The sequence below is a fragment of the Perca fluviatilis genome, chromosome 18 (genome assembly GCF_010015445.1).
Source record: "Perca fluviatilis chromosome 18, GENO_Pfluv_1.0, whole genome shotgun sequence".
NCBI classification, from domain to species: domain Eukaryota; kingdom Metazoa; phylum Chordata; class Actinopteri; order Perciformes; family Percidae; genus Perca; species Perca fluviatilis.
The window spans coordinates 3,486,525-3,512,690 of record NC_053129.1 but is presented as its reverse complement, the minus strand read 5'-3'; the positions used below and the strand labels follow the sequence as shown (position 1 = coordinate 3,512,690).

The following is a 26,166-nucleotide window of genomic DNA, read 5'->3' as shown; positions in this document are numbered from 1 at the left end:
TGAAAACACAAACATTTAGGCAGAGAATGTAGAATCTGTTCACCATTCACTTTATTTCATAATGCCTTGCTCACTGTCATGTAAGTTCCCAAGAACTTAGGAAACACTTGATAAACAGCGGTGTGTGAGTGGTAAAAGAATTCTTTGTCAACAGAAAACTCTCGAGGAAGGTGAAGATTCACTCCTGTACAGTAACACATTTAAAAGATAGACTCATCAAGTCTCGCACTTTTAAAATCAGAATTGCTTAAATGAGAAATAAAGCTTGTACATGACGAAAGAAAACAAAAGTGATTGTGCAAATGTACTTTAGGGATACGAGACCGAGAAAGAAATCACATTCTTTTAGAGTACATGTCATGTTTGGTATGTAAAGCTGGTGGGAAACATTTACCTTATCAGCTTACTGACACAGATCCTTCTCTAGAATTTCATTCAATGTCCATTACATTAAAAATATCTTCTTTTTCTTAGCTTTTATCCCAGCTAAATGTCACATAAAACAAGATCTTAAAATGCAGGCAACTCCTAAGGCAACATGTGAACTAAAAACAAACTAGATACTGTAAAGGGAGCTACAGGCTCCTCTATTTTGTCCGCAAGGGCATTCCCAGACCAGATAAAATCTGTCCTAATGCAAAAATGACACAAAAGCTATCATACAAAGTGAACTACTAAATAGAAAAGACAAAAACAACTACACGCAAAAACAATACTGAAGTCAAAATAAAAAGGGCTCTGGAAGCTAGGTGTGTGTTTGCATCCAGGTTCACACACAGCCCACGCTGTTCCTGTCTCTCTGAACTGAAGACGTCAAACATCTCGAAGAAGAATGTGGTCTGTGGAAGGGCTCATGCTCACAATTAGAAAAGGGAGAGGTTAGAGAGAAAGAAGTTGATTTAAGGGTGTGTGGTTTGCATAACAGGTTTCAAATATCCTCCTTGATCTCCAAAATCTGCATATGATTCACACTTTTTCTCTTGGTTTGCACAGTTGCCGAGGAGTGGACACACCGAGCAGGCAGCAAACGTATAGACACCCCCGAGCCACAGTCCTGGGCCTCCACCCCGGAGCACAGCAGCAGGCTCAGGTGTGATCTGGACCGGGTGCAGTGACTTGGTTTGGTCGGCTGTCACAGAATCCACCGTGACAATGTGCAAATGTCCGTACAGAGTACGACGTCTTCCTGCTGGACACAAGTACGGGTCTACAATGCAACATGCAGGACACAGTAGAATGCAGGTCTCTTTACAAAGCTGGACTGGGAACAGCGCGTGTGTGTGTGTGTGTGTGTGTGTGTGTGTAGCATCAGAGGGTGTAGTGTTCTAGTGCTGGGCTGAGGAAGGGGGGTGGGTGGGGGTGGCGAAGTTCACATGTCTCTGTCTCATCACGACGTGCCCTGTCTCTTCTGTTGCTGGACCCGGATCAGCTCCAGCTGTTTTTTGCACTTCTGGTAGTATGTGGACAGACTCTTGTTCTCCTCCAGCAGCTTCTTGTGCTCCTGCACCAGACGGGACGTGTTCTGCTGGTCCTTCTCATCTTGGTCCAGTTCAGCGATCAGCTCCTTCCTGCAAACACATATTAAGCAATATTATAATCTAATTAGTCTCTATCCACGACATTCCATTTCTGGGACTACTCTGGTGCTGCTGGAAATTCCGCCGGATGTCTTTCTTTTCGTCCGGATATCTGTCCCCTTCCCCTTTCCTTGTGTTGTTATTCTAACCTCCGGTGGATTTGTGAGGACTATGGTTAACTGCTCCTCAGATCTCTGCAGGGTAAATCCAGACAGCTAGCTAGACTATCTGTCCAATCAGAGTTTTCTGTTGCACGACTAAAACTACTTTGGAACGTACGTACGTATGTTCCACCAAAACCAGTTCTTTCCTGAGACAATAGCCGCTTTCCGACCGGAGGGATTTTTGCAGTTCCTAGAACATAACGTTCCTAGAACCCTTTTTTTCTCCTGTTCCGATTGGACCAATTTGGGGATTTTTAAGTTCCTCTGGCCGCAGTTCCTGTAACTCTTTCAGCTCCTACTTCAGGGCAGGGTCTTTTCCCTTTTCCGCACAATGGTGGTTAGATGGCTGTGATTAAAATAACAAAAGGTCAGTCCCTATGGCCACTTGGCCAGTGTGAATTCAAATGGCAAAACCGGTTTTGGGGGAGAGTAGTTAGTAGATCTGTTTAGAAGTGGACAGTTCCTATAACTACGTTCCTGTAACTACTTGGTCGTTAAGAGGCTTATTTAGCAGAGGCACCGTGGCTCCGTCCGGAGCCCATGAAGATTCTGATTGGTTTAGAAAGAAATGGCAATAAACCAGAGCATGTTTTTCTCCCATCCCGGAACGCTGTATGGACTAGTTCTCCTCCGCAGCGCTGTGGAGGAAGGTCTGGCGAAGTGAGACTATAATCTTATACAACTCTTGGAGCGAAGGCTTTGTTTGTGCTTTGGGGCATGTCGGCGGTCACCTTTTTCAAGAAGTCAACATGGAAATCATTTGAAACAATGCCAATATGCTGGATATTGTTGCATATAAATCTTATCCAGCCTCTTCCTGAGCTTCTGGAGAGGATGTTGTAGTGAATAGTAGGCATCAGAGGAGGTCCCTCCACTGCCTCACTATCTTTACCTCTCTTTAATGGTAATATTGCCATAGGCGGTGTAGAATAGTGGTGTAACAGACCAGAGTTGATCAGTGGGCCGCACGGATCAACACTCACGATTGGGAATGCATGTGAACCATGGATTCATTGCAAAGTTTAACCATAATAATAATGTGAAATACATGTTTACGGTACTTAAAGTGGGCTGATAAATCTCTAGGGAGGTTGCCATGACAAGATTCTGTTCACGTGAACGGGACATGTTTAAATCAGCTGTATGTTGACGTGAACAGAGCAGGGAATTAAACAGTGTTGTACTTTGGCTCGGCTCCAGCTCTGTGTCTGTCCCTCTGCTTTGGTTTACTCATCACTGAGTCTGACTTAATGTCCACCACCCCCCCCCCTTTATTAACTACTAATAATTGGTATTAGCCTGGTCGATCCCTAGAACGGAGCATGTTAAAATCAGCTGATGGCTACTGGAGGAGCCCGAGAAGTTGAAAAGCTGTGACGCCGGCTACACAGCTCCGTCGTATCAGCAGCAGTTGGTAGACGTGTTACCCGAGAATAGGGAGCTGCCAGTCGTTTCCACGGACATTAACCTTAAGTTTAGGACAACAGTTAAGTTTAAGCACCAAAATGACTAGTTACGTTTCGGAAAAAGATGGTGGTTTGGATTAAAACAATCCCAAGGAACACGTATTTCCGGAGTGAAAGTCCTTTGTTTTCCCTGGGAAAGAGAACTTCCGTTTCATACAAAAGACGTTTGTAACGCTGCTGACCCGCCGAATCGCATTCAACCCGCGCTGGAGCCGTCACTCTGTGAGTAGAGAATCCAGTCTGCAGCGTAGTTCAGACTGTACAGTAACAATCGGCTTCATGATCAACAAAGTTTTTCTCTCTCTCTCTCTCTCTCTCTCTCTCTCTCTCTCTCTGAAAACAAGTGAAGGATCAGAGACAACAAGGGTCAACTTTACATTTACATTTTCTACCTGCATGTGGGTAAAGAAACAGTGCTTCAAAAACGCATTTACATTCTCCATGCTCTATAACAATGAGAGGTCAGGATGTTTTTAGTCAAACACAACCTATTAAGAATAAACCCAATCAATAACCTCAACACCAAACCAATTCCTTTCTAAGAACTAAATGATTTGAGCAGATGAAAAGTGGATGCTTTGTGCAGCTAGACATACTTTCTCTGGATCAGAAGGGCGATCTCTGTTTGCACCTTCAGGTATTCTTGGGCCATCTTGCAGTGCTGCTCAAACACGGCCATGGACTCTTTGGAGTTGGGACAGGGAGCGAGAGGCTAGAAATAAACAAGAACGTTGCTTTGAATTGTCTTTAAAATGCATTACTGCAGAATGTATTTATATCAACTGTAAAAACATCTCACTGATGAGTATGTGTATTTCTATTCACATTCCACTTTTTAGATCGCATCATGTTTTTCAGGAATAATCCCTTCATGATGAAGTCATTTACACTGTCCTTCAATTCATCTTTGAAAGGCTGTGCCAAAACATAATCAAAGCTGATTTAATACAGCTTCTATCGGACTAAACAAAACAACATCACGAGGTAGTGCAGTTTGCTGGTGTACCTGCAGCTGGTGATCCAGGGTCAGATAAGCCATGGGGATGGAGTTGTCTGAGCCGTTGGTGTCTGAGAAGACAGAGGGGAAACACATATCTATAGAAATCTTCACCTTTGGCAAGGAGGTCATGTTTTCAGTTCCATTTGAAGGGTTTCCCCCAGAAAAGTTTTTTAGCCCTGTGGCAAGTGTCCCAGCTGGGGCCAGTCCCAGACTGATGGCAGCGTTAATGTAAAGCCCGATAATTTCTGTGATAACAGAATCGCAAAACTGCTCATTTAAAAAAGCTATAAGACAGAGCTCTACATTAAAGGGATACGCCACCGTTTGTTGAAATAGGGCTCATCACGGTCTCTCCTAGCTGTAGATAGGTGGGCCAACGCATTCTTTGTGCATGCATCGTTTTAGTCCGGTGCAACACCGGCAGCGTCGCCGCTAGTTAGCTTAGCGTAGTGAATGGAATCCTATGTTGCCGGTTAGCATGTTGTGAGTAAAAGTGAGCCAACAAAAGACAAAAAAACAACCTAATTCCTTGCACTGAGAAAAAAAATGTGTTGGCCCACCTATCTACAGCCAGGGTAGACCGTGATAAGCCCTATTTCAACAAACGGTGGCGTATTCCTTTAAGTCAGTGCTAAAAGCTAACTGGAGATTTGAAAACATGACTATGTCAAAGTTTCCTACCGAGCCACCCCACTGTAACTGTAAAAAACTTCTACTGTAAAAAATACATTACAAAATAATGTGGCTTAGGCCTGGTGGGGGGAAACTTCGGGCCGGTGGGCCACCAGGCTTGCAGTACACTGGGGGAAACTCTGGTTTGTTTGTTTGTTTGTTTGTTTGTTTGTGTGTTTGTGTGTGTGTGTGTGCGTGTGTATGTGTCAGTTAGCAGGATTACAGAAACACTTCTGGCCCAATCTTCATGAAAATTGGTGGAAGGCTGTAGGACCGAGGACGAACCAGTAACATTTTAGAGCGGGGAGTCACGGGGCGGATACACAAATTATTTTTCTCTTTCGTTAACATTGCCAGATAGGATGTTTGTGCTGCATTCATGTGGCGTTTAGGTGCAATTGTAATATTTTATCATGCATGGTGTTGTGTAAAGTAGCTTTAGTGAAAGAGTTGGCGTGAGTACCTGTGGCTTCATCGGGGGAGAAGTAAGCTCTGCTGGTCTTATCAGGGGGCATCATCCTCACACTGGGACTGGAGGAGCGGCTGCTGTTCCTGCTCCCCTGCAACAGGACACACACACCATCAATCATCTGGGAAGCCAGTCACACATCACTAACATTTGAGTGGCAAAATGTGATCTGGATCATCAAATAAACAAAAAAAACAATCTGCTTATCATGCATCATTTGAAGCTTATTGAAGAACATTCTAAATGTACGGGTGTGATTTTGTCCGCTTGCAATTATCACTGAAGAGTTAGTGCAAAATACCCGACATACATGCAGCCGGCAAAGTAACGTTGTTGGGCTGAGCCATTTCACTGAAATATACAATATCTCATTTCTAATAGCCTTCTGAGGTTAAAGTGCCTCTTGTCATTACATAGCTGGCTGTTGAAACGGCCCTGTACTGCAAGTGATTACATTGATCTACATTTCTTGTTTCTTTAACATTTATTTCCTCAGTTACTGCCTTCAGTATGCCGTTTATTGGACAAATCTAACCATGGTCTCTAAGAAGTTTTGATTCGGATTGGCTAGCCTGTGTGGGTTAATTTGTAGTAATCAGAGGAATAACCATAACACCTCTGATACTGGTGTTGGTTTGCAGAGAACCACACAAATTATATTTGGGTGAATATGGACATCCAAATCAGTGGCAGGAGGAGAGGGATGACTTTGGACATTACATGTTAAGATGTAGCTTTCAGGTTTGAACAACCATGGAATGTACACCTGGTTGGTTATTGTCCTTTACATTCTTTACAATGAATTACATTTTGCCAAATTAATGCCATTCAAATACAAATGAAAAGAAAAATATATATATCAAAAAAATAATATATATCAGGAAAAATATTGTGTTCAAATAATGAGTCCAAACTGTGAACATTAAACAAAATGCAACAGGATTATTTTGTATGCAGTGCTAGAACAACACGTCGCATCCAATCTGAGGTTAATCCAATGTTTCCAGCATGTTACGGTTTCAGAGCGTCTCTAGATCCCAACATGGGATCAAAAAAGCAAATTCACACAAACAACTCCATGATCAATGGCACTGTCACAACACTGGGAATCCCACAGGCAGCACAGCACAATGTATCTTTTTTAGCAACAGTATTTCTGTACAAACTCTTTATAGTGAACTCCTAATGAACTTTTGACTGCATAGAGCTGTGGGTTTACTACCAAACAAATGGAGACAAATGTTTGGGAAAGCAGGAGAAATAAACCCACGGTTGGGTTCTCGTAGAGTTCAACTTTTAATTTTATTACGTAAAGATAAAGCACTGTCTGCAACTGACCATCTGTGCATCATTAATCTTACATCTAAACAGAAAACATAGACAGCTTTAAATAGTGGGTGTTCAATAGCTTCCATGCTAAGAATATTCGGGTCCAACTGAAATCCCCCGTCTTCCCTTTTCAGTCAAATTGATTGTTTTTGAAAGAAAAAAAAGAAAAAATTCAGAAATGCTCCTTTACTCTCTAAGGCCGTGTTCTGACAGCCTGTGTCGGCTGTCCGAAGGTCCGGCAAAAACTCAGGTCTTTCCATTCTTGTTGAATGGGGGTAGTGCGTTTAGGCTGCGGTGGGGGTTGAAGCAGGGGTGAGACACTCAAAAAAGTGTAAAAAAAGTTGAGACTGACTCAACTTTTCAAGAAATGCAACCCCAGGTCACGCTGCTGTGGCCAATCATATAACAGAGATCAGACTTGAACTGAACTGCCCAGGAGTTTGTGTAATAACTGAATGTTTCCTGCAACAAAGCACTCGCTAGTCTCTTTTCTTTCTCTCTCTCTCCTGTGAAATAAAGCTGACTTCAAGTGCAGTCATAAACGTTGAGATAAACGATCTGACGGAAAACAGTAATTGTGAAATATAAAGTCTACTTGTGCTTTGTTGGGGGGGTCAAGAAACATAACAGAACGTCACAAAAATTAGCTGTTTTATTGACACTCCTGCTGCACCACCCTGTGGAAAATCGCTGGATTGTTTTGTTTTGATCTGAATGCCCCGTAAGCTGCTGAGTGTGCAGGCTGCATATGGGTTTGATTGACAGCTGAACTGGCAGGATCACTGAGAGACATCGTGAACAAACTGCTGTTAACTGTAGTTTACAAGCTAAGGACAGAGAACATCCGCTTAGCAGTGGTGACGAAGAATAAAGACCACAACATTTAGCATCTAAACCAGGGGTTCTCAACTGGTCTCACCCTGTGACCCATATTTTCCATGGTCATTAAATCTTAACCACCTTTATATAAATCAAACCAAGCTAAATAAATAAATAAATAAATAAATAAATAAATAAATATATATATATATATTTTTTAACATAAATACACATATTTACATGTGCAAAGTGCATTTCAGAGCACATTAATAAGAAACTGAGAAGGAACATGACAACTGCATGGACAAAAATGACTAGCGACAAGTCCAAAATCAGATACATATTAAATGTTATTTATTTTTGACTAGCTGTCCACGACCCACCCACACGGGTTTGTTGAGAATCACTGATCTAAATTGACCGATGTTGATATGTTGACGGTTTGTGAGCTGCTCAATGTGCTGCAGCAGATTAGTTTATAAGCCTGGAACCAAGCCAACCAGCTAGAGGATTAATCTTAACCATAAAACATGTGCGCAAAAGAACATTTTGAAAACGACAAAAACACTAAGGTGTGTACAGAAACAACCATACACTTCAGTTCTCGCAGCAGTAGCTGTAGACGTGACTCTAATCATCAATGAATGGAACTCCACAGACCCCTGCCATTCCAGTGTCAGTCTGTGTCTTACCTGGCTGGACTCTGTGCCGATGCCTGGCAGATCCTGCACAGATCGACGTCTCTGAGACTCGCATGTGGCTGTGGACGGGATGGACAGAGGAGAAAGAATTAGAGCCAGTAGAGTTGCAGACAGTGGCAGTGGAAGATTGGTGCCTGTGCTTGATTGAGGGATATCCAGGGCCACAGAGCGAAACAGGGACAGCTGCACTGATTCAATCCTCCATGTTCTGGCCTGTCACTATGGGCTGTGGCATGGCTAGAATGTGACCAGCGCTAAAAGCACCCAGCCCCACTGACAGTGCACAGCAAACACACACATCACTATATAACAAACCTATCCACAAGAACAGCTGAGGCTACTTATGTGACAGGTTTGCAGTGACTGGCTGGTTGGAGGCCCAGGGGAACTGCTAGGTATGGCACTCTTTAGTCATCACTCATTCATCTGCTGGCCAGATTAACACTTACATCCCTGAGGTCTCACCTGTGGAGTACATGCAGTCAGAAGATATTACCTGTTCCATCTGCTTTAACAGAACTTTACAGCCACTTCATGTCAGGATGTCTGTAGTGAATTATCTGTCTCACATACCTACACCAAAATACATGGTTAGTTTAATTTAAGGGATTCAGTCCAACAATGAACATGGAGCTCATTAGTAGCATTGTTGACTACACTACAACTCAACTAAAACATACAGCATTAGTAATTCAATATTTATGTCCAAAATGTCAACATGTCAGGAGTTAATGAGGCATTTTTCAACTTCATGACTATGCACTTTTGAGTTTGATGGTGTATTTTGTAATGCATATAATTATATATGTATATACATTTAATTGGTGTAACGCTACATGTATTCATCCATCATGTTTTGTTTGGTATGCGACTTTCTTCAGTTCAGTGCATAGCTCTATATTCTGGATTTGCTCAGACAGCCATACCTACTTTCGTGCTATTTGATTTCTATCACTCTTGTAACTAAACCCAGTCTACATGTTCTGTTTCAATATGAAATATTTCAAGTTACTGAAGCTTATGATGCTCTAACTTCCGATTCACTGTAACTGTACCTTACTGCTGGCTCCGATGGCCAATTAATGTTAATTACTGTATAGACATGTTGCACTTTGTATTTTATTTTATATGTAAATATTGATGGTGCATTACTGACATATTAACGTTTGTATTTTCTTTCCATATATGCCAACATTTGAGTGCTCATTTTTACAGAAAAGTATAGCCAATGAGCTGCCATTTAATGATTTTATTATTTAAAATAAATGATACTTTTTTTTTTTCCTGCTATTGAAAGTATTTTGTACCATGACCCCCATACCTGGGGTACACACTGAACTGTGAAGTTACACCCCTACTCAAAGGCCACCAAGGATTTATGTGAAGGGGAAAAGACCTGATGTCCAGGTGTACACATGCACTGATAAGTGCTCTACCTTTAACAACATACATCAGGTGACTCCCTTAGTCACTGCATTAAATCAGCCACATGCAATGTGTCTCACATAGCTCCAAAATAGAAGCCTTTTCTGACATCCAGAGCTGTCCCCATTCCTTTTGTCCGTATCTCTGCTTGTAATAATAGCTCTGACCCTCAATGTGAAAGAAATTAATCTAAATTACTTTTTCAAAGTTAATGGATGTAAAGAGAGCAAGAGGGGGTGAAAAACATTAGCCAGGCTTTCTCTAAGTCCTCTATGCATGAAAAGCAAGGGCAAGCTCAAATGCAGAGCACAGCTTTACCCGTCCTCCGCCTGAACTGCTGCAGCCAAACCAGCACGCTGGCAGAGAGGACAGGGTCATGAGTTACAAGGCTCATCTCATCCATGTCACCTCATCTGATGCAATGCACTGATTGGATTCCCTGAAGTCAGCTAGAAAAGTGTTGATTTTGACACAGGTGATAGAAAGACTCATTATGAAACTTTTAATTAGAACTCGATTTTGGCTGTAAAGCCGCCTACACATGATAAGTGGTAAGACCGCTCAACGCAGGCCATTCCATTGTTTTCCTATGGGGAGAGCGGAATTGCTGCCGTGAGCTGCTCTCAAAGTTCAAATGATTTGAACTTTGACCTCATTTCCGCTGACCTTTCAAGGCTCAACAAATTCCAGAACGTTCCTGCACTGCGCTTTGAGCCCTACCTCGTGTTTTTGCCGCTTATCATGTGTAGGCGGCGTAAAAAGGTGAGACCAAATGAGAATATTAACTCATGTTCTGCTTCCGCCATCTAAAATCACAGAAGACAGAGACATAAAGCAGCTCTGATGTGTGTTTCTCCAGGACCAGCTCAATTAGCCTTTCGCCGAGCCCCGCCCCCCTTAGTTACTGTTGCTACGTCCGACAAACAAATGGTCAAACACGACCAGCGCAACAGATTGCCATGACGGGAAGAGGTATACCTGTGCGTGTCAGTGACCTTTTTTGGAGCAATACCTCAGCGATATCCTCCAGATCGAGGCCAAAGCGGTTACAGTATGCAGTGGAGGGATATATTCAAAATATATGAATGACACAATGACGGAGACACGACTACTATCGAGGCTAATGCTTACCGGTCTCAAGAAAAATCGGAGAAACCCCATGACCTGTACCTCAAATGCTACATGAAAGATAAACAAAATTATTTGAAGTTGCTTGTTGGGGCGCTATGTTCGACTTTGTTGTAAACTGACGAAAAATAAAGTTGGGGAGCTCAAAGACCCAACACAACAGCAGCTAATGTAGCTAGCGTTCGCTAACATGTTAACTAATGTTGGCTAAAGCTAAAGGGCTTGTTAAACTTAGCTTAGAGAGGAGGTTAACATTCTGGCAATGATATCCATGGTAATCATAACTTTGGTCCAATTTGTGTTCTTGCCTCTAGTTAGTAGATCTAGACAACACGGTAACTAGTTAGCTGTTAACCTTAGCTACCTTTGAGCAGACGTATTTATGCTTCGTAATGTTCGACACATTTAACCAGGAGTGGGGCCGTCCACACTGTTTTATCCATTGTAGGCACCGCTCATGTTGTGTTTTCGGGCTTTGGGAATGGAAAGAACACAACTCCTCCAGACAATCTCTCGGGGTATCTAGTGTCCGATTTACAAACGCCGTGGGCGCACCGCTTCACCATCTTGCTTGGAGTCAATGTTTGTCGGACCTGCTCACATAGTAACGGTTGCTATGATGTGTGATTGGACAATGGCCGTTTTGGGGGAGGGGCCGGCGAGAGGTCAATTATATCCTTTTTTTTTTTTTTTAAATAGAGACTGCTTTAAAGCAACACCAAAGATTCTTTTCGAACTTAAAATAATGTTTCCAAAATGGTTTCAGTGGTTCATCAACTCGTAACAGGGTGAACGACACTTCTGCATTCACTTTGCGGCCCTCTATCGGCTATGACCGCACTATGCAAGTTTGCCAGATCGGGTAGCGGATCTGTAGTTCAAATGAGACATGATGAGACATTACGACAGCGGTAATGGACAATTCCGCTTCCAACCTGTAGGGGGACCGAAGAGGAAAAGTGCTTTGGCGTTGCTTTAAGATATGCAACAAATTTGATATGAATAAACATTGTGTGGGAGGTACACACAAGAGAGAGACATGTCAGAGCACAGCAACCCACACCAGCTAAGCCGAGCCAAACCAGCTCCACCCGGTCACCAGGAAGCCCAGTGGTCCAGTGATACCTGTAACGACGATCTTGGGGACATCCAGAATGGTGCCGTATGATGCTGTTTTACGGTGGCCTCGTTTATACGGGGGACGTGCTGCGAAAACACACACATACACACATACAGCTGCGAACACAACAAGCATGCAGACTAAGACAGACTGGGGGCCCACAGCTGGACTGAATGTGGGCCACATACATGCAGAGCATACACTGTACGTGCAAGGGCAGCATGCAATCCCTCCATTCCAGACGCTGTGGAGCAGTATTGCGTAGACTGCCGGCAGCCACAAATAGCAGGCATTCAGCTCTATTGCTGTTTGGATTAAAACTTCAACAAGGAAATGTAAGGACAGAGGCTGTTGATGCTGGAATCACAGGAACTCGATTCATTAAATGTAAATTGAAGTCCGAAAACAAAAAGTGCAACAACAAAGACCCTGACTCTATGTGCTCAAATTAAATCTCTCTGCACGCAGCTCCTGAGGTGAGTCTGCTGCTTTCGGTCAGAGCCTTTAATGGAGGCAGATGTCTGACAGCTGGGTCTGACAGGTCATATATGGATGTGCTAATATAAGGAATCAATCTTCACCTCAAACTGATGAAGGCACATGAAAAACAACCTGACATGAGTGTCAGGGGAGGATTTTCTTGTGGACTTGGAGAGGCATCATGCCTTGACAATAACACTGCATGCCTTTCTTGTGCAACTTTTCTTATTTAATACAACATTCTAAATCTCGTAAGAGCATGCTAATTTGTCTTGATACGCTCCTCATCCTGCTCGTATGTGTTGTTATGTGCTGTGTAATGTCTGGCATTACCTGCAGGTGTAAATTGCATCTTTGGCTCCAGCTCCGACAGGTCAGTACTCATTCGTTTGCTGTCAGATGATGCCAGGCACTGTGTTCGTGCAGGCAGGCTCTCAACACTGCCCCCCCTGGACAGAGGCAGAGTCCTCAATGGGTCTGCCTGAGAGAACAGAAAACTTTCACTACAGAAGCTTGTTTTGACAATATTTGTTTTCTCTATTACAGATAAAATGCCAATGGCTCTGTTCAAAATGAAGAAGTCGAATGAAGAGTTGGTTTACCTTTGGCTTGAAGTAAGGAGCAAACTGAGGCGTAATCTTGATAGTGTCGTTGCTCCCTTGAGAATCACTGTGCTCCATGTTTGTGTCGCTTTTGTTGCTTGTGCTGGTGCCAGTGTTGTCCACATATGAACCTGTTATTCCCCAGGACACAGGCCAGGAGAGAGGTTTTTATAGATTTCATACTTTCTCAACTGCGGTGCCTTTCATCCAAGGTTTGACATTGCATTTTCTGCTTGTATTTGATGGCTCGGAACACTGAAAACATTTGAAAAAACTCAAAATAATTTAAAAACTTTAGACTAAATAAAAAAAAAAAAAAAGTCTGTAGTGTGTGTTTCCCGCCCCTTGGGGCGTAAAATCATGTAATGAGTCATAATTGACAGACACATCTGTGAAAATATGTCACCCACAATATTGCAAAAAGGCAACACTGTCTATAAGTGCTTCCATATCATTGTGAACTCCTTGTTAACAGTTGTAAATTATGAGATTAAAGCTAACTAAGGACCTAAATGGTTGGTTCAGACATGATAACATTCTTGGATGCTGAGGAGCAATAAATATGCATCCAGAGATTTTTCACGTAATACTTACTTGCTATCCAGACAGAGGGTTAGCACCAGTAAAGGAAACTAAACATAAATGAGTGAAACATTATGCATTCTTCTGTGTTGATAACTATTGACTACAATTTTATATTGGATCTTGGACATCCATGCATTAAATGATGTATACTGCTTTAACATGAACTTCCTGTACTGGTGCGTCCCAAAGGTTTGAGGATGGCTCAAACCTGTACTAGTTGCAGAGTTGCTCTGTCCCTCATCTGAATACTGGTATGGATATTGCAGGGGTTCATCAGATTCTGGGAAGTACTGCCAAAAAAAAAAAGAAGGAAGACTTTAATTTTTTAAATATGCACTCCTTGATTGCCTTAAAGTGACCACATATTTCTACCCAAGCTCAGTGTGTATGAAAAAGTGAGGCTTATTACAATGTTAAAACTAATAACTTCAGGCAGGCAGGCTGCAAATGAATTACGCAGACTTTACACACACACACACGTTTTGGTTCGGTTGGTTTAGGCTGGTTTGAAAGTTGTCAATTAAACTCTGGTGTGGACCAAATTAGGGCTGGGGCGATTAATCAATTTCACAGATTACAAAAATACGTTGATTTGCATAACGTGCGTCAGTGGATCGGAATAGAGGAAGATGGCAGCGCCCGTAAGCATTGATTAATCTGAAAAAAGCAGCAGCTAAAAAACATCGCCAATGGTCATCGAAAGCGTGATTTATGCTTCTGCGTTAAATCTACGCTATGGCTACATACGTAGGTACGTGAAGACACAGACCCTACGCCGTAGCCTGACGTGCACCTCTCGAAAAATTTAACTGCGCGGCGACGCACATCGCTCGGCCATGGCTTGGCAGCGTTGCATTTCCCCTGACTCATTTCCTGGTTCTCCTTCTCCATAAACAACATGAAATCAAGGAGAGGGTTAATTTTTCCTGCTCCAGATTTCCCACCGTGGTCAGAAAGAACAGGGGAGACACTTTGGTTCTCTCACTATGACTCTAGAGTCGCTACTTACTGTGAAGATAATCACCGTCATTCTCCCACACACTCCCCACACACACTCCACACACACTCCACACACACACTCCACACACACACTCCACACACACACTCCACACACACACTCCACACACACTCCACACACACACGCACGCACACACACGCGCCTTGCGACGCACGCACGCACGCACACGCACTGCTATTCTCTTTTTTTATTTCATGTTGAAAAAGGATGAAACAGTGATGAAACAACAAAAAGCTATGTGGAGCCGGGCTGCATTTCCACAATGATACAACTCAGGTTTAGCAAACATTCCTACCGAGCTGCTCAAGCGACTGTATGAGTTAGAAATGTAGGTAATGTTATGCTGAATCAAAGTTCAAATGTTTATCATCTCCAAACTTTTAGTTAACTGTTCTGATAAGACTTTACACTCAGTTGTCAGTTTAGTATGTACACCTAGCTAAAACAAATGCAATCTAATACAACAGTCCTGCAATCTATTCCTCCCTTCATGAAGGGTGTAACATTCAGTTTTTGTTAAAACTAAGATATGTTCATTCACATGTATGGTAATTTTGAAGAATGTACACTACAGGCCAAAAGTTTGGACACACCTCATTCAATTTTCGATTCATTCGAGTTTCCTTTATTTTCATGGCTATTTACATTGTAGATTCATCAAAACTATGAATGAACACATGTGGAATTATGTACTTAACAAATTACTGCTTTGCACACTCTTGGCATTCTCTTGATGAGCTTCAAGAGGTAGTCACCTGAAATGGTTTTCCAACAGTCTTGAAGGAGTTCCCAGAGATGCTTAGCACTTGTTGGCCCTTTTGCCTTCACTCTGCGGTCCAGCTCACCCCAAATCATCTTGATTGGGTTCAGGTCCGATGACTGTGGAGGCCAGGTCATCTGGTGCAGCACTCCATCACTCTCCTTCTTGGTCAAATAGCCCTTACACAGCCTGGAGGTGTGTTTGGGGTCATTGTCCTGTTGAAAAATAAATGATGGTCCAACTAAACGCAAAACGGATGGGATAGCATGTCGCTGCAGGATGCTGTGGCAGCCATGCTGGTTCAGTATGCCTTCAATTTTGAAGAAATCCCCAACAGTGTCACCAGCAAAGCACCCCCACACCATCACACCTCCTCCTCCATGCTTCATGGTGGGAACCAGGCATGTAGAATCCATCCGTTCACCTTTTCTGCGTTGCACAAAGACACGGCGGTTGGAACCAAAGATCTCAAATTTGGACTCATCAGACCAAAGCACAGATTTCCACTGGTCTAATGTCCATTCCTTGTGTTTCTTGGGCCAAACAAATCTCTTCTGCTTGTTGCCTCTCCTTAGCAGTGGTTTCCTACTTTCCAGCTACTTGACCATGAAAGCCTGATTTGCGCAGTCTCCTCTTAACAGTTGTTCTAGAGATGTGTCTGCTGCTAGAACTCTGTGGCATTCATCTGGTCTCTAATCTGAGCTGCTGTTAACTTGCGATTTCTGAGGCTAGTGACTCGGATGAACTTATCCTCAGCAGCAGAGGTGACTCTTGGTCTTCCTTTCCTGGGGCGGTCCTCATGTGAGCCAGTTTCGTTGTAGCGCTTGATGGTTTTTGCGACTGCACTTGGGGACACATTCAAAGTTTTCGCAATTTTCCGGACTGAATGACCTTCATTTGTTAAAGTAATGATGGCCACTAGTTTCTCTTTACTTAGCTGATTGGTTCTTGCCATAATATGAATTCTAACAGCTGTCCAATAGGGCTGTCGGCTGTGTATCAACCTGACTTCTGCACAACACAACTGATGGTCCCAACCCCATTAATAAGGGAAACAATTCCACTAATTAACCCTGACAAGGCACACCTGTGAAGTGAAAACCATTTCAGGTGACTACCTCATGAAGCTCATTGAGAGAACACCAAAGGTTTGCAGCGCTATCAAAAAAGCAAAGGGTGGCTACTTTGAGGAATCTAACATATAAGACATGTTTTCAGTTATTTCACACTTTTTTGTTAAGTACATAATTCCATATGTGTTCATTCATAGTTTTGATGCCTTCAGTGAGAATCTACAATGTAAATAGTCATGAAAATAAAGGAAATGCATTGAATGAGAAGGTGTGTCCAAACTTTTGGCCTGTACTGTAGTTTGTGGTGCTGTTGAATAGTGTTGCCTTATAATAGCAGGTGTTTCCATCACTTTGTCCACCCCATTTCTATCAATGAGGGCAGGCTGAACAACAAACACCTCTCTGTGTAAGGCATTATAGTGTATACTGTATGTAGCATTAAAGGGGTGATAGAATGATTATATAGGGTATTTCACACTGTTCCTTAAGGTCTCCTAATGGGGTATGGGTAACATTGGTTGGGCTGAAAATGGCCTGGTTGATATTGTATTGGCCCTTATGCATCCCTGTGTTTTGGCCCCATTTGTAACAAGAGCTTTTCTTCCAAATATGGTATGCTCATGAATATTTAGATGAGCTGCGCACTGATTAGTTGAGCAAATCCCCATACACACACATTAGAGATGCAACAGAATCTCATATTCCATGATAATGTTTCGTTACCAAATTCACTTCAGAGACTTTTTTATGCGAGAAATCAACTATACAAATATGGGCTGTTTTACAAAAATGTATGGCTAATTGCAAATTTGGTAAGACGTGTCAGACTTTAGGAGCTCCACACAGTCTGACGAGAAAGTGGCAGTCTACTGGGCTCCATACCCAGGGCAAAGTCACCCTTTGTGGATTACTGCACTACCGGGGCTCCGCGGTAGTGCCGCTCTCAGCAGCTAGCTAACTAGCTAGCTATATGTCCCATTCAATATAATGGGAAAAGATCGCGGCTAGCTAGCTACACTTTCGGCATAACTATAGTATATTTACAGTTTGAATTTCGTCACGGCACTTATATTACAGGTTCCCCAAGGTCTTACAAAGCTTAGCTAACACTTGTCCGATTTCAATGTAATGCATTTTTGTGAATTTCAGAGGTCTTGTTAGGAGGAGGCTAGATAGCTCTCATTGATGGAATCCAGCTCACTGCGGGGTCTATCAATGAGACTCGCGGACAAGAGGCGTTTATTTCCCCGATCGTTTGTTTAAATAACTCAACACACATCCATTATAAGATTAACTGGAACCTGCGTTAAGAGATTGCGGGCGTAACAAGCTCACTGACCGCGCTCTCAGTCACACACCGGCCATTTAGCAGGAAGAGGGGAGGGAGAACAGTGAGCTGCAGGCCCTGGAGCTCTGTCGGGCAGCGGTAGTCCAGTCACCCAGAAAGGGTGAGTTTGCGCGGGTATTGAGCCCCTAGGTCTGTGAAGGAGGACAGGCAGGGCGGCGATGTAGCAACCCAGGCAGCACCGGCCACTGAACTCCGACACACAGTCGGACAAAATTTTCAATTAGCCATACATTTTCGTAAAACAGCCCATATTTGAGCTTTACATAGTTGATTTCTCGCATTAAAAAGTTTCAGAAGTGAATTTTGTAATGGAATAGCAGAGATCTGCGTGACCTAGATTCAGAAGACTAGCTGACCTCAGGTCAGTTGTGTAGCTTATGTAAATGTTGGGGCGTGACAAAGACTAGAGACTAGAGCCAAATGAGGAGGAGTTGAGAAGTTGACGTCAACTTTTAGCTTTGTTGAGATTCGCCCGTTTTCAGAGGCAATTTCAAATTGTGAGATTTGCAGAGGAAAGAGGTGTCATTGGGATTTTGAGGTTTGAGGTTGTTTTTTTAAACCATTACCTAATGGTGTTACAATCTGCTCTCTGGGATTGAACTATATGGTCAGGTTTATTGATTCCTTCACTCCAGTTTAATGAAAGCTTTGAAGCAAAGGTAAGCCGTGTGCAAGGACAGATTACCTTCATTAGATGAGTCATGATCTTCACTATCTCTTCCATAGAGGGCCGCTGAGAGGGGTCTTTAGACCAGCAGCGAGTCATCAGACTCTCTATGGGCTTCGGCAAATTTTTGATTAAAGGAGGCCTTGTGCCTGAATGTGTAAAAAAAGAGTAATAAAGTAATTCACATACAGTCAAACAGACAAATAAAATGTGGCATCACATCAGACAAGCAGAGAAATATTGCAAATGTATGCTAAATCCCCCGTCTCCTGCTGCTTGAACCATAATGACTCAGGCAGGCAGATTCAGTGGTGAAAAATATTAAACTTGTCCCCAGGTATTATTACTGTCCCATTAGTATTCCCCTCCATCCATCCAGCTCTGCACAGGTGAACATGCCACACACACACACACACACACACACACACACACACACACACACACACACACACACACACACACACACACACACACACACACACACACACACACACACACACACACACACACACACACACACACACACACACTCACCGTTGTGCACAGCCCACATAATGCGAAAAGCTGGTCCTCCAATTTCATCAAAGGGCTTCCTGCGAGTGATCACCTCCCAGAGAATGATCCCCCAGCTAAACACATCACACTTTTCGCTGTAATTGCTGCCTGCAAGTACAGAAGAACACACAGCAACACTTAGGTCCTTTTCAAACGGGGAAAATAGGCTCCGTTTGACATCGCCAACTGACTGATAAGGTAATTCTCTGTGGCACATTTGAGATGAGAGTGAGGATGTGCCTGGGAGAGCACAGCTCTGCTTTCAGGGAGGAGGAGGATGAAAATAAGGGAGCACTTTTTTTTTTTTTTTTTTTACCAAGGAACAGCTCCTGAGTTGCTTAATTACTGGGCCTATTATTATAAAATTAAAGTGCACATCACACACCTATTCTAAAGTTGCTGCGCTGCTCACACTGATGCTAATGAGTTGTAAAGAGTTCACAGAGAGGGCAAAGTGAGGTGTTTAATTGCACTGGAGTCGTGTAACTTGCCTCCAAAAACAAGATAACGTCTAGGGCTTAATTAATCTTTCCTCCTGACCCCCTCGCCAAGAAAACGTCTCATAATGTAGAAATACATTAGGCTCCTCGCTGAATGAGAACACAAATTCTACACCGTCGCCTCCTGAGGGAAATAAAGCCACAAGCATCACTCCATTCATCTTCTCACTATGCTTGGGAGACTACCATCAATAAAGCAGTAGAGTAAGGCTGCTGATGATGAATCAAGAATGAATGCCTCCATGATGGGAGCGCTAAGCTGCAACTAAGGTGAAAGGTGACAGAACAAAGGTGGGGGCCAGAAAGAGTACATCCAGATGGATGAGGTGGTTCATTGGATTGTGGTGATTCTGTAAAGTCAAACAGTAACTGCATTCATTTGGATACTTTTTAGTTTAAAAACAACTGACAGGGTAGGGTTCCAAAGCTCCTCAGCTACTTGGAATGCCACTCGTACTTGCCTTCAAATACCTCTGGGGCCATCCATGCAGCACTTCCTTTGTTGTTGGTCATGTGGGTCTGAATGTCGCATGCTGTTCCAAAGTCACATATCTTCAGCACAGTGCCACCTGCCACTAGAAGCAGACTAAAACACAGAAAGCAAGAATAAAAAAACAATGCCTCTGGTAAAGAAGGGGGCAGTATGCAACTTCAAAAGCAATGGTTGCAATGTGCCATAAAACAGAAAGAAGAAGAAGTGATATGGAGGCTTCGCTTGCTGCGGGAGGAAGGAATTCAAGTTAAGCTATTTTGTCACCTGAATCATGTGTTTTCCTTTACATTAATAAAACCTTTCCAAGATAAATTGGTGCATAGAAATTCACTAGAATGAAGGAAATTAAGTGTTTTCTTGGGAAGGACCCCCAGACCTCCATTTCATGTGTGTCCCCCATATTTAAATGAACCTACACCCTTGGCTACAGATACAACGTACAGTAGTTTGCACTTTTTTTGACTCAAGACTCCCTTTTTTTTTATCCCAGAAAAACAATTCTTTTTTTTAACAGAAATCTATGTTTTTTGTTCTTATTCCTTTAAGTGTCTTGTGAACACACAGATTTAACTTGTCACCTCTTGGAGGGGGGTTTGTCACCAAGTTAGGAAGCACTGAGATAATATATATATTCTACATCTACATCAGATGGTAGCTTAATAGTGTCTTTAGTGCCATCTATGTACATCAGCGTTCGACACAATGTCAAGTTAAGGCTAGTAAGTAACTCTGGGCCTGAACATTAAAAAGAGCACAGAAAGAAATTCCTGGCAAACAACCCAAAGTTGATAACTTGTCAGAATGCATGACCTTGTTATTCCTAGAAGCTCCACAACAGTTCTCTAGGAAGCAGACCAGCTGGAAACTCGCAAAGAGTCCTTCAAGGAGACTTCAATCTCCCAGAGTAGAAACACCTCTGGGATCTACACCTTCAGTAACACCACACCACTGGGTGTTGAAACAGATAACACAGCCAGGCATTACAGAAAAAGAAAGAGCTGCGTTGGTGGTCGCATGTTGCTTCAGGTACTTTTGACAAAATGGGATACGATCTACCGAATCCAGTTTGAGTACCAGATCCATCCATCAGATGCCAGAACGCTGTACAGCATTTAGAACACTATGAGGAAGGATTTCACTACAAAAGCTGGAACAACTATGCTTACTCGTCGTAGCAGTGCATTTTTAGCTTCAACTTTGTTTGTTTTTGCACAACCTCTCTGTGTCTGAACCCCCACTATGCACCGCAGTGATCTCACTGAAATGAATGAGGGGCCTGAGTTTCTTTGGACAGTGCCAATGTCAGTCTGAACCAGCTTAAAAATGTATTTGTCAATATGAAACATAGGGAAATGGAAAAGGGAGTAACGGAAGCTTTGCTTAAAAGGACTGCTTTGTTATCAAAAGCCACTAAGCCAAAACCTTGTGGTTTCTCAGGCATGTTTTCTTGTCTACAAACAGTTTTTGCATCTGAATAGGATCAAGTTTGGTGTCTTGGTGTTTAAAGTGTTAGACATTGAGTATCACCATGCCTGATCTACTAGACCCCCTTTTCCCATCCTTCATGGTTTTACATGTTGTTGGAACAAGTTAATAGTAGTTATGTTTTAAATTGTGAAAGGAATAATTTTCAAATAACAATCTGAATATAGAAAGATCCATTACATGTAACAGAGGGGAGTCCATGTAATGCAGTGCTATGAATTTGCATACATACAACAAAAGTGAAAGGAAGTGGTCTTACTAAACTGGTCTGGTACTAATACAAGGAAAGAGTGGTTGCTCCAGTTTAAAATAAACATGGAAACACTCTTTAAAAAAAGATCTTGAGAGAGAAGTTCAAACCCCGCCTACTTTGGCACCTGTGCACACACCTGTTAGGACACAATAACCTTGCATGTAAAGATATAAAGATCTTGCATAACACTTTTTTTGTGTGGCTTGCAATGCCGTAGAAAAAGACAATCTGACCTATTTCAAACTATAATATTTGTTGAACAACATGAAGTAAATCAAAAAATATTCAAAGGAAACCAACAGACAGTTTGTTGGCACAGTGAAACAGGAGACAAGAAGAGAGTGAGGTGAGGAGGAGCATACTTGGGTGGCTTCAGGTCCCTGTGAATGAGAGCCTTTGGTTTCATGCCATGGAGATAGGCCACGCCCTGGGAACACTGAAAACACCAGCTCATGGCATGGGAAGCAGTGTAATAGGGGAGGGGTTCAGCACCATGCAGCACTGTGGACAAGAGAGCACAGTCACAACCACCACCACAGACAATAAACCTACAGAGGAACTCAACAAAAAGTGTGTTTCAAGACACTCTTATACACACACACACACACACACACACACACACACACACACACACACACACACACACACACACACACACACACACACACACACACACACACACACACACACACACACACACACACACACACACACACACACACACACACACACACACACACACAGGCCTAACACACAGGGCTGACTACCTTTTCCTTAGCATCTTCCAACAAGTTTATTTCAAAAAGGGAAATCTGAGAATACATATTTCAAAAACAGTATTCACAACTCAACTGAATGACATCAAAGTTATGGTGCCATAGTGTAGCTCCCAGGAGTAACGTTGATAGTGATTCAGTAAATAATGCAGAAAGCACAGCAGAGAGTTCCATACTGTAGGATTCACATCCTGGAAAAACAGAAACTGGCCAATCGTAACCTCTTGGGAATGAAAGCTGTTGAAAGCACGGATATCTTGGGAAAGCAGGTAAAAAGGCCTATGCACAGTATGAAACTCTTGCGCTTACATTAATTACCTGCAATGATTCTTTTAGAGCCGAAAAGCCTCTAACTGCATGTATAAACAATACAATTTAAATGATTATGTCCAGTTAATTAACACTTCGTCCCTATTTTTGTAGTTTTGTCCATCAATTCAATCACATTGTGCTCACCAAAGTACTTGCTGAGATCTGGAAACACAGCAACATCGCTACATTAAAGTCCAATGTGGCAAGACGCACGAGAAGTCGGATGATCAGGGAGCTTGTAAATAGACCAACAGTTTATCCAGGCTGTATAAAAATCACTTTATTTCCTTGATCCCTAACTGTACCGGAAACGGCTGTCTGTGCCTGCAACTACTGTAAGTACAGTAGGTCAAAGTTCATGCTGGGTGTCTGTCTGTTGGCTGTGCTAGATGTTTCCTACAAACAATTTGGATATTAATTTCATTTCATTTAAAAAAAAGAAGGTTGAACTAACCTGGGGCTTGTTTTGTAACCTGCTGATTGTCTGACTGCTCATATTTCTTGACCCCACTGGACTTCTTTTAACCGATGTTGCCACATTCACAGATCACAACAATTGACTTTAAAAATGCAATCTGATTATTATTGAAAGTAATGATGGTCAAAACTATGAAAACAAGATCCAAATTGCAAAAAAAATAATTATCCTTTAACTGGAAACAACAAAGGGCCGACTATGTTCAATGAACTGTGTAATAAATTGGATTGTTTGTGCCAAATGTGGTCACCTTTAGTGGTCCATATCCACTAAGTCAGACTTTTCTTTCACCAGTGTATGCCCTATGTATTAAACCTAAAGTAACAGTCTTAAAATGTATATTTACAGTAGTTCTATGATGCAGAATTTTGCTGAAACACTGGCACATATCTTTAATTATGTATCTTTAATTAGACATATAGTATTACTGCAGATTGTTTGTTACACCTCACCATTTCCCAAATCCATTTGGATATTTACTGCATGTCACTGTGCAAAGACTAGATAATTAAGGAAGTGGACAAATGACTGAACATGCAAACAGTGGAAAGGTCAACTGAACTGGGCTGCTTCTCATGTCCGTGCAAGGCTGTGTTCATTTCATTACTAGCAAGGCGAACGAATGCCCACATGGAGACTCACCATTGTACAATGACCCGCCTTCAGCGTATTCCATCACAAGGCAGACCTGAGTGGGAAAGAAAATAATCAGAAATCCCACCAGACTGACAATCCAAACATTCAGGGCTGTATCAAAACACACCATTACTGTAGTTTAGAGAGCAACACATATTATAGCATTCCAGTTAACTTACTGGATTATTGCAAGAGCCATACAACTTCACAATGTTGGGGTGATTCACACGTGAAAGCTGTCGGAGCTAGAGACAAAGAGAGAACGTTACACACAATTTCATCTACATACATGCTATACAATACTTTCGAAGTACACACATATGTATCACCCAGTACTAATGATGGCACTGATATGAAGCGAAACAAATTAAACTGTAATATTAGCTAGATCTTGACAGTGTGTGTGTTAACTAAACATGTTGCAGTAGAGAAACAAACTCCATTAAGGCCAATCACAACAATACCTCAACACTAAAGGCTTTCCTCTCTGATTCACTCTCAATGGTCTTGATTGCAACATCTTTGCCTTTCCATTTGGCTTTGCAAACAACCCCAAAAGCTCCTCTCCCCACCACCTGAAAATGGACAGTTAACAAGAAAGTTAATTTTCAGTAAACACACGTCTGCACCATATACAGTCTATGGTCTGCACCGTATACAGTCCATGGTCTGCACCGTATACAGTCTGCACCATGCACAGTCTATGGTCTGCACCATGTACAGTCCGTGTTGTCAGTGTCAGGGACTTACCTCCTCAACTTCAATATCCTCATAGTTGATTTCTTCAAACGGATATCCCGGAGGTGTTTCAAGTATATCGGCGGATGGTAACGTAAGAGACATTACTTGCTAACGTCAACTAGTCACTTACTAAAAGGGAGCATATTGCAGAGGAAAACAACACCAATGTTAACGCCTGACGTTATTCAGTTAAATAGAGCACAAGGATGCGTATACTTGCTTAAAGACATCTATCACAATGGCACAGTTGTATGATAAACCTTTCATTAGCCAGGGACATGCCTTAGCAACAAATAAATAACGTTAGCTAGCGATATACACTATAGTGTGCTGTCAGCTAAGTTAGTGTGAGGCAGTCAACCAGCTGGCTAACCGCGGAGCATAACTAGCAAAACGAACTGTAGCTGTCACCGACATTAGCTCTCGACATACGTAATGCAGGCTTATAGCATAACCATAGACCAGTGCTGACCATAATTTTACATAAGTACACCACAATATTAAGTAAAAACAAGCTTGTCCAGGCCTACAGTGTATTATCTGGCCTGCCTGCCTGCTAATGCTAGCTACTGGGACTTATTAGCTTCAACAACCCTTCGCAGTTGACTTGTCCCCGGTGCAGCCGCCGGCTCTCTGGACATGGGGAGACTTTCTGCTATTATTGTACGGAAAACCGAGGAATAACGTCCTTTTAAAAACACTTCTTCTCTCTGCACTTGACAGCCAGACATAACTTTTTCACAACTCGTCTAGCTGGTTCGCTAGGAGTGTATTTTCCTTCTTCGCAGGAGCAGCTCCATCAGGAAGTGTGTGCGCTCTGCAAATGTGTCCCCTGCACATCGAACAAGAGAACTCGTTCCAATCTTAATAAAAGGAAAGCTCACACTAATGTGGTTGTGCTTAAATAGGCTACAGTATTTGAGTAAATGGATTTGGTTATATTCAACCACTGTAATCCAACAACAATTATAAACACAATCTTTTTCATCCAATCAGAATCAAAGGAGCTCAAAGTTCACCTCCTAGCAGGCTTCCTTAGTGGATGGAGTTAGAATTTTTTTTGTCAATCTACTGTTCCTCTCAGTATGTCCAATGTTATAGTAAAAAGAAAAAAACTTGTGCACAGCAGTGCAATGTTAAAGTGTTTGAGTGAGTGTATCTTTCCATTTTTCGTAATTGCCACTGTACCCTCAGGGGAGAGATCTTTTGTTTTCCTTATGTGCTCATTTTTTATTGTAAATCTCCCAGGCTGGCTCATCTAGAATTGTTGCATGTCTCAGTGGGCCTGTAAATATGTGATAAAGGCCAATAAACTTTTGGCTTTACACTTTGTGTGAAATACAACTTGTTGGTTTGGAGAATTTCCGTCTGTCTTTCTCTACGGACTGTGAGTCCAGAGGAAGTTTTGCTGACATTTGATGTAAGAATTTAGCCTTGCAAGCAAGACCATCCTTGATCAGGCAACTTATGTAATGTCAAAATTGCATTTGTGAGGAGGGATGTTACATACACAGCACTTGATGAATGTTAATTG

General features: G+C 42.3%; 1 protein-coding gene across 3 annotated transcripts; it reads right to left on the bottom strand.

Annotated features, from left to right (window-relative positions):
- Nucleotides 1-29: 29 nt before the first annotated feature.
- On the bottom strand, nucleotides 30-25,460 carry map3k7 (mitogen-activated protein kinase kinase kinase 7). 3 transcript variants are annotated; one of them, XM_039781296.1, is made up of 18 exons: nucleotides 25,226-25,460; nucleotides 24,642-24,761; nucleotides 24,356-24,466; nucleotides 24,071-24,136; nucleotides 23,898-23,943; nucleotides 22,052-22,190; nucleotides 19,920-20,044; nucleotides 18,938-19,066; nucleotides 18,422-18,552; nucleotides 13,746-13,827; nucleotides 12,953-13,083; nucleotides 12,684-12,831; nucleotides 11,876-11,956; nucleotides 8,189-8,256; nucleotides 5,343-5,439; nucleotides 4,214-4,275; nucleotides 3,804-3,919; nucleotides 1,388-1,568 (listed from the first exon to the last, which is right to left on the bottom strand). In XM_039781296.1, exons 2-18 carry the CDS (start codon nucleotides 24,732-24,734, stop codon nucleotides 1,388-1,390), a joined length of 1,806 nt encoding a protein of 601 aa, XP_039637230.1. In that variant the 5' UTR covers nucleotides 24,735-24,761; nucleotides 25,226-25,460. The 3 variants fall into 3 exon arrangements, with proteins under 3 accessions (XP_039637231.1, XP_039637230.1, XP_039637232.1); XM_039781297.1 differs by having other exon boundaries at nucleotides 30-1,568; nucleotides 24,642-25,460; XM_039781298.1 differs by lacking the exon at nucleotides 11,876-11,956 and having other exon boundaries at nucleotides 24,642-25,460.
- Nucleotides 25,461-26,166: the final 706 nt, after the last annotated feature.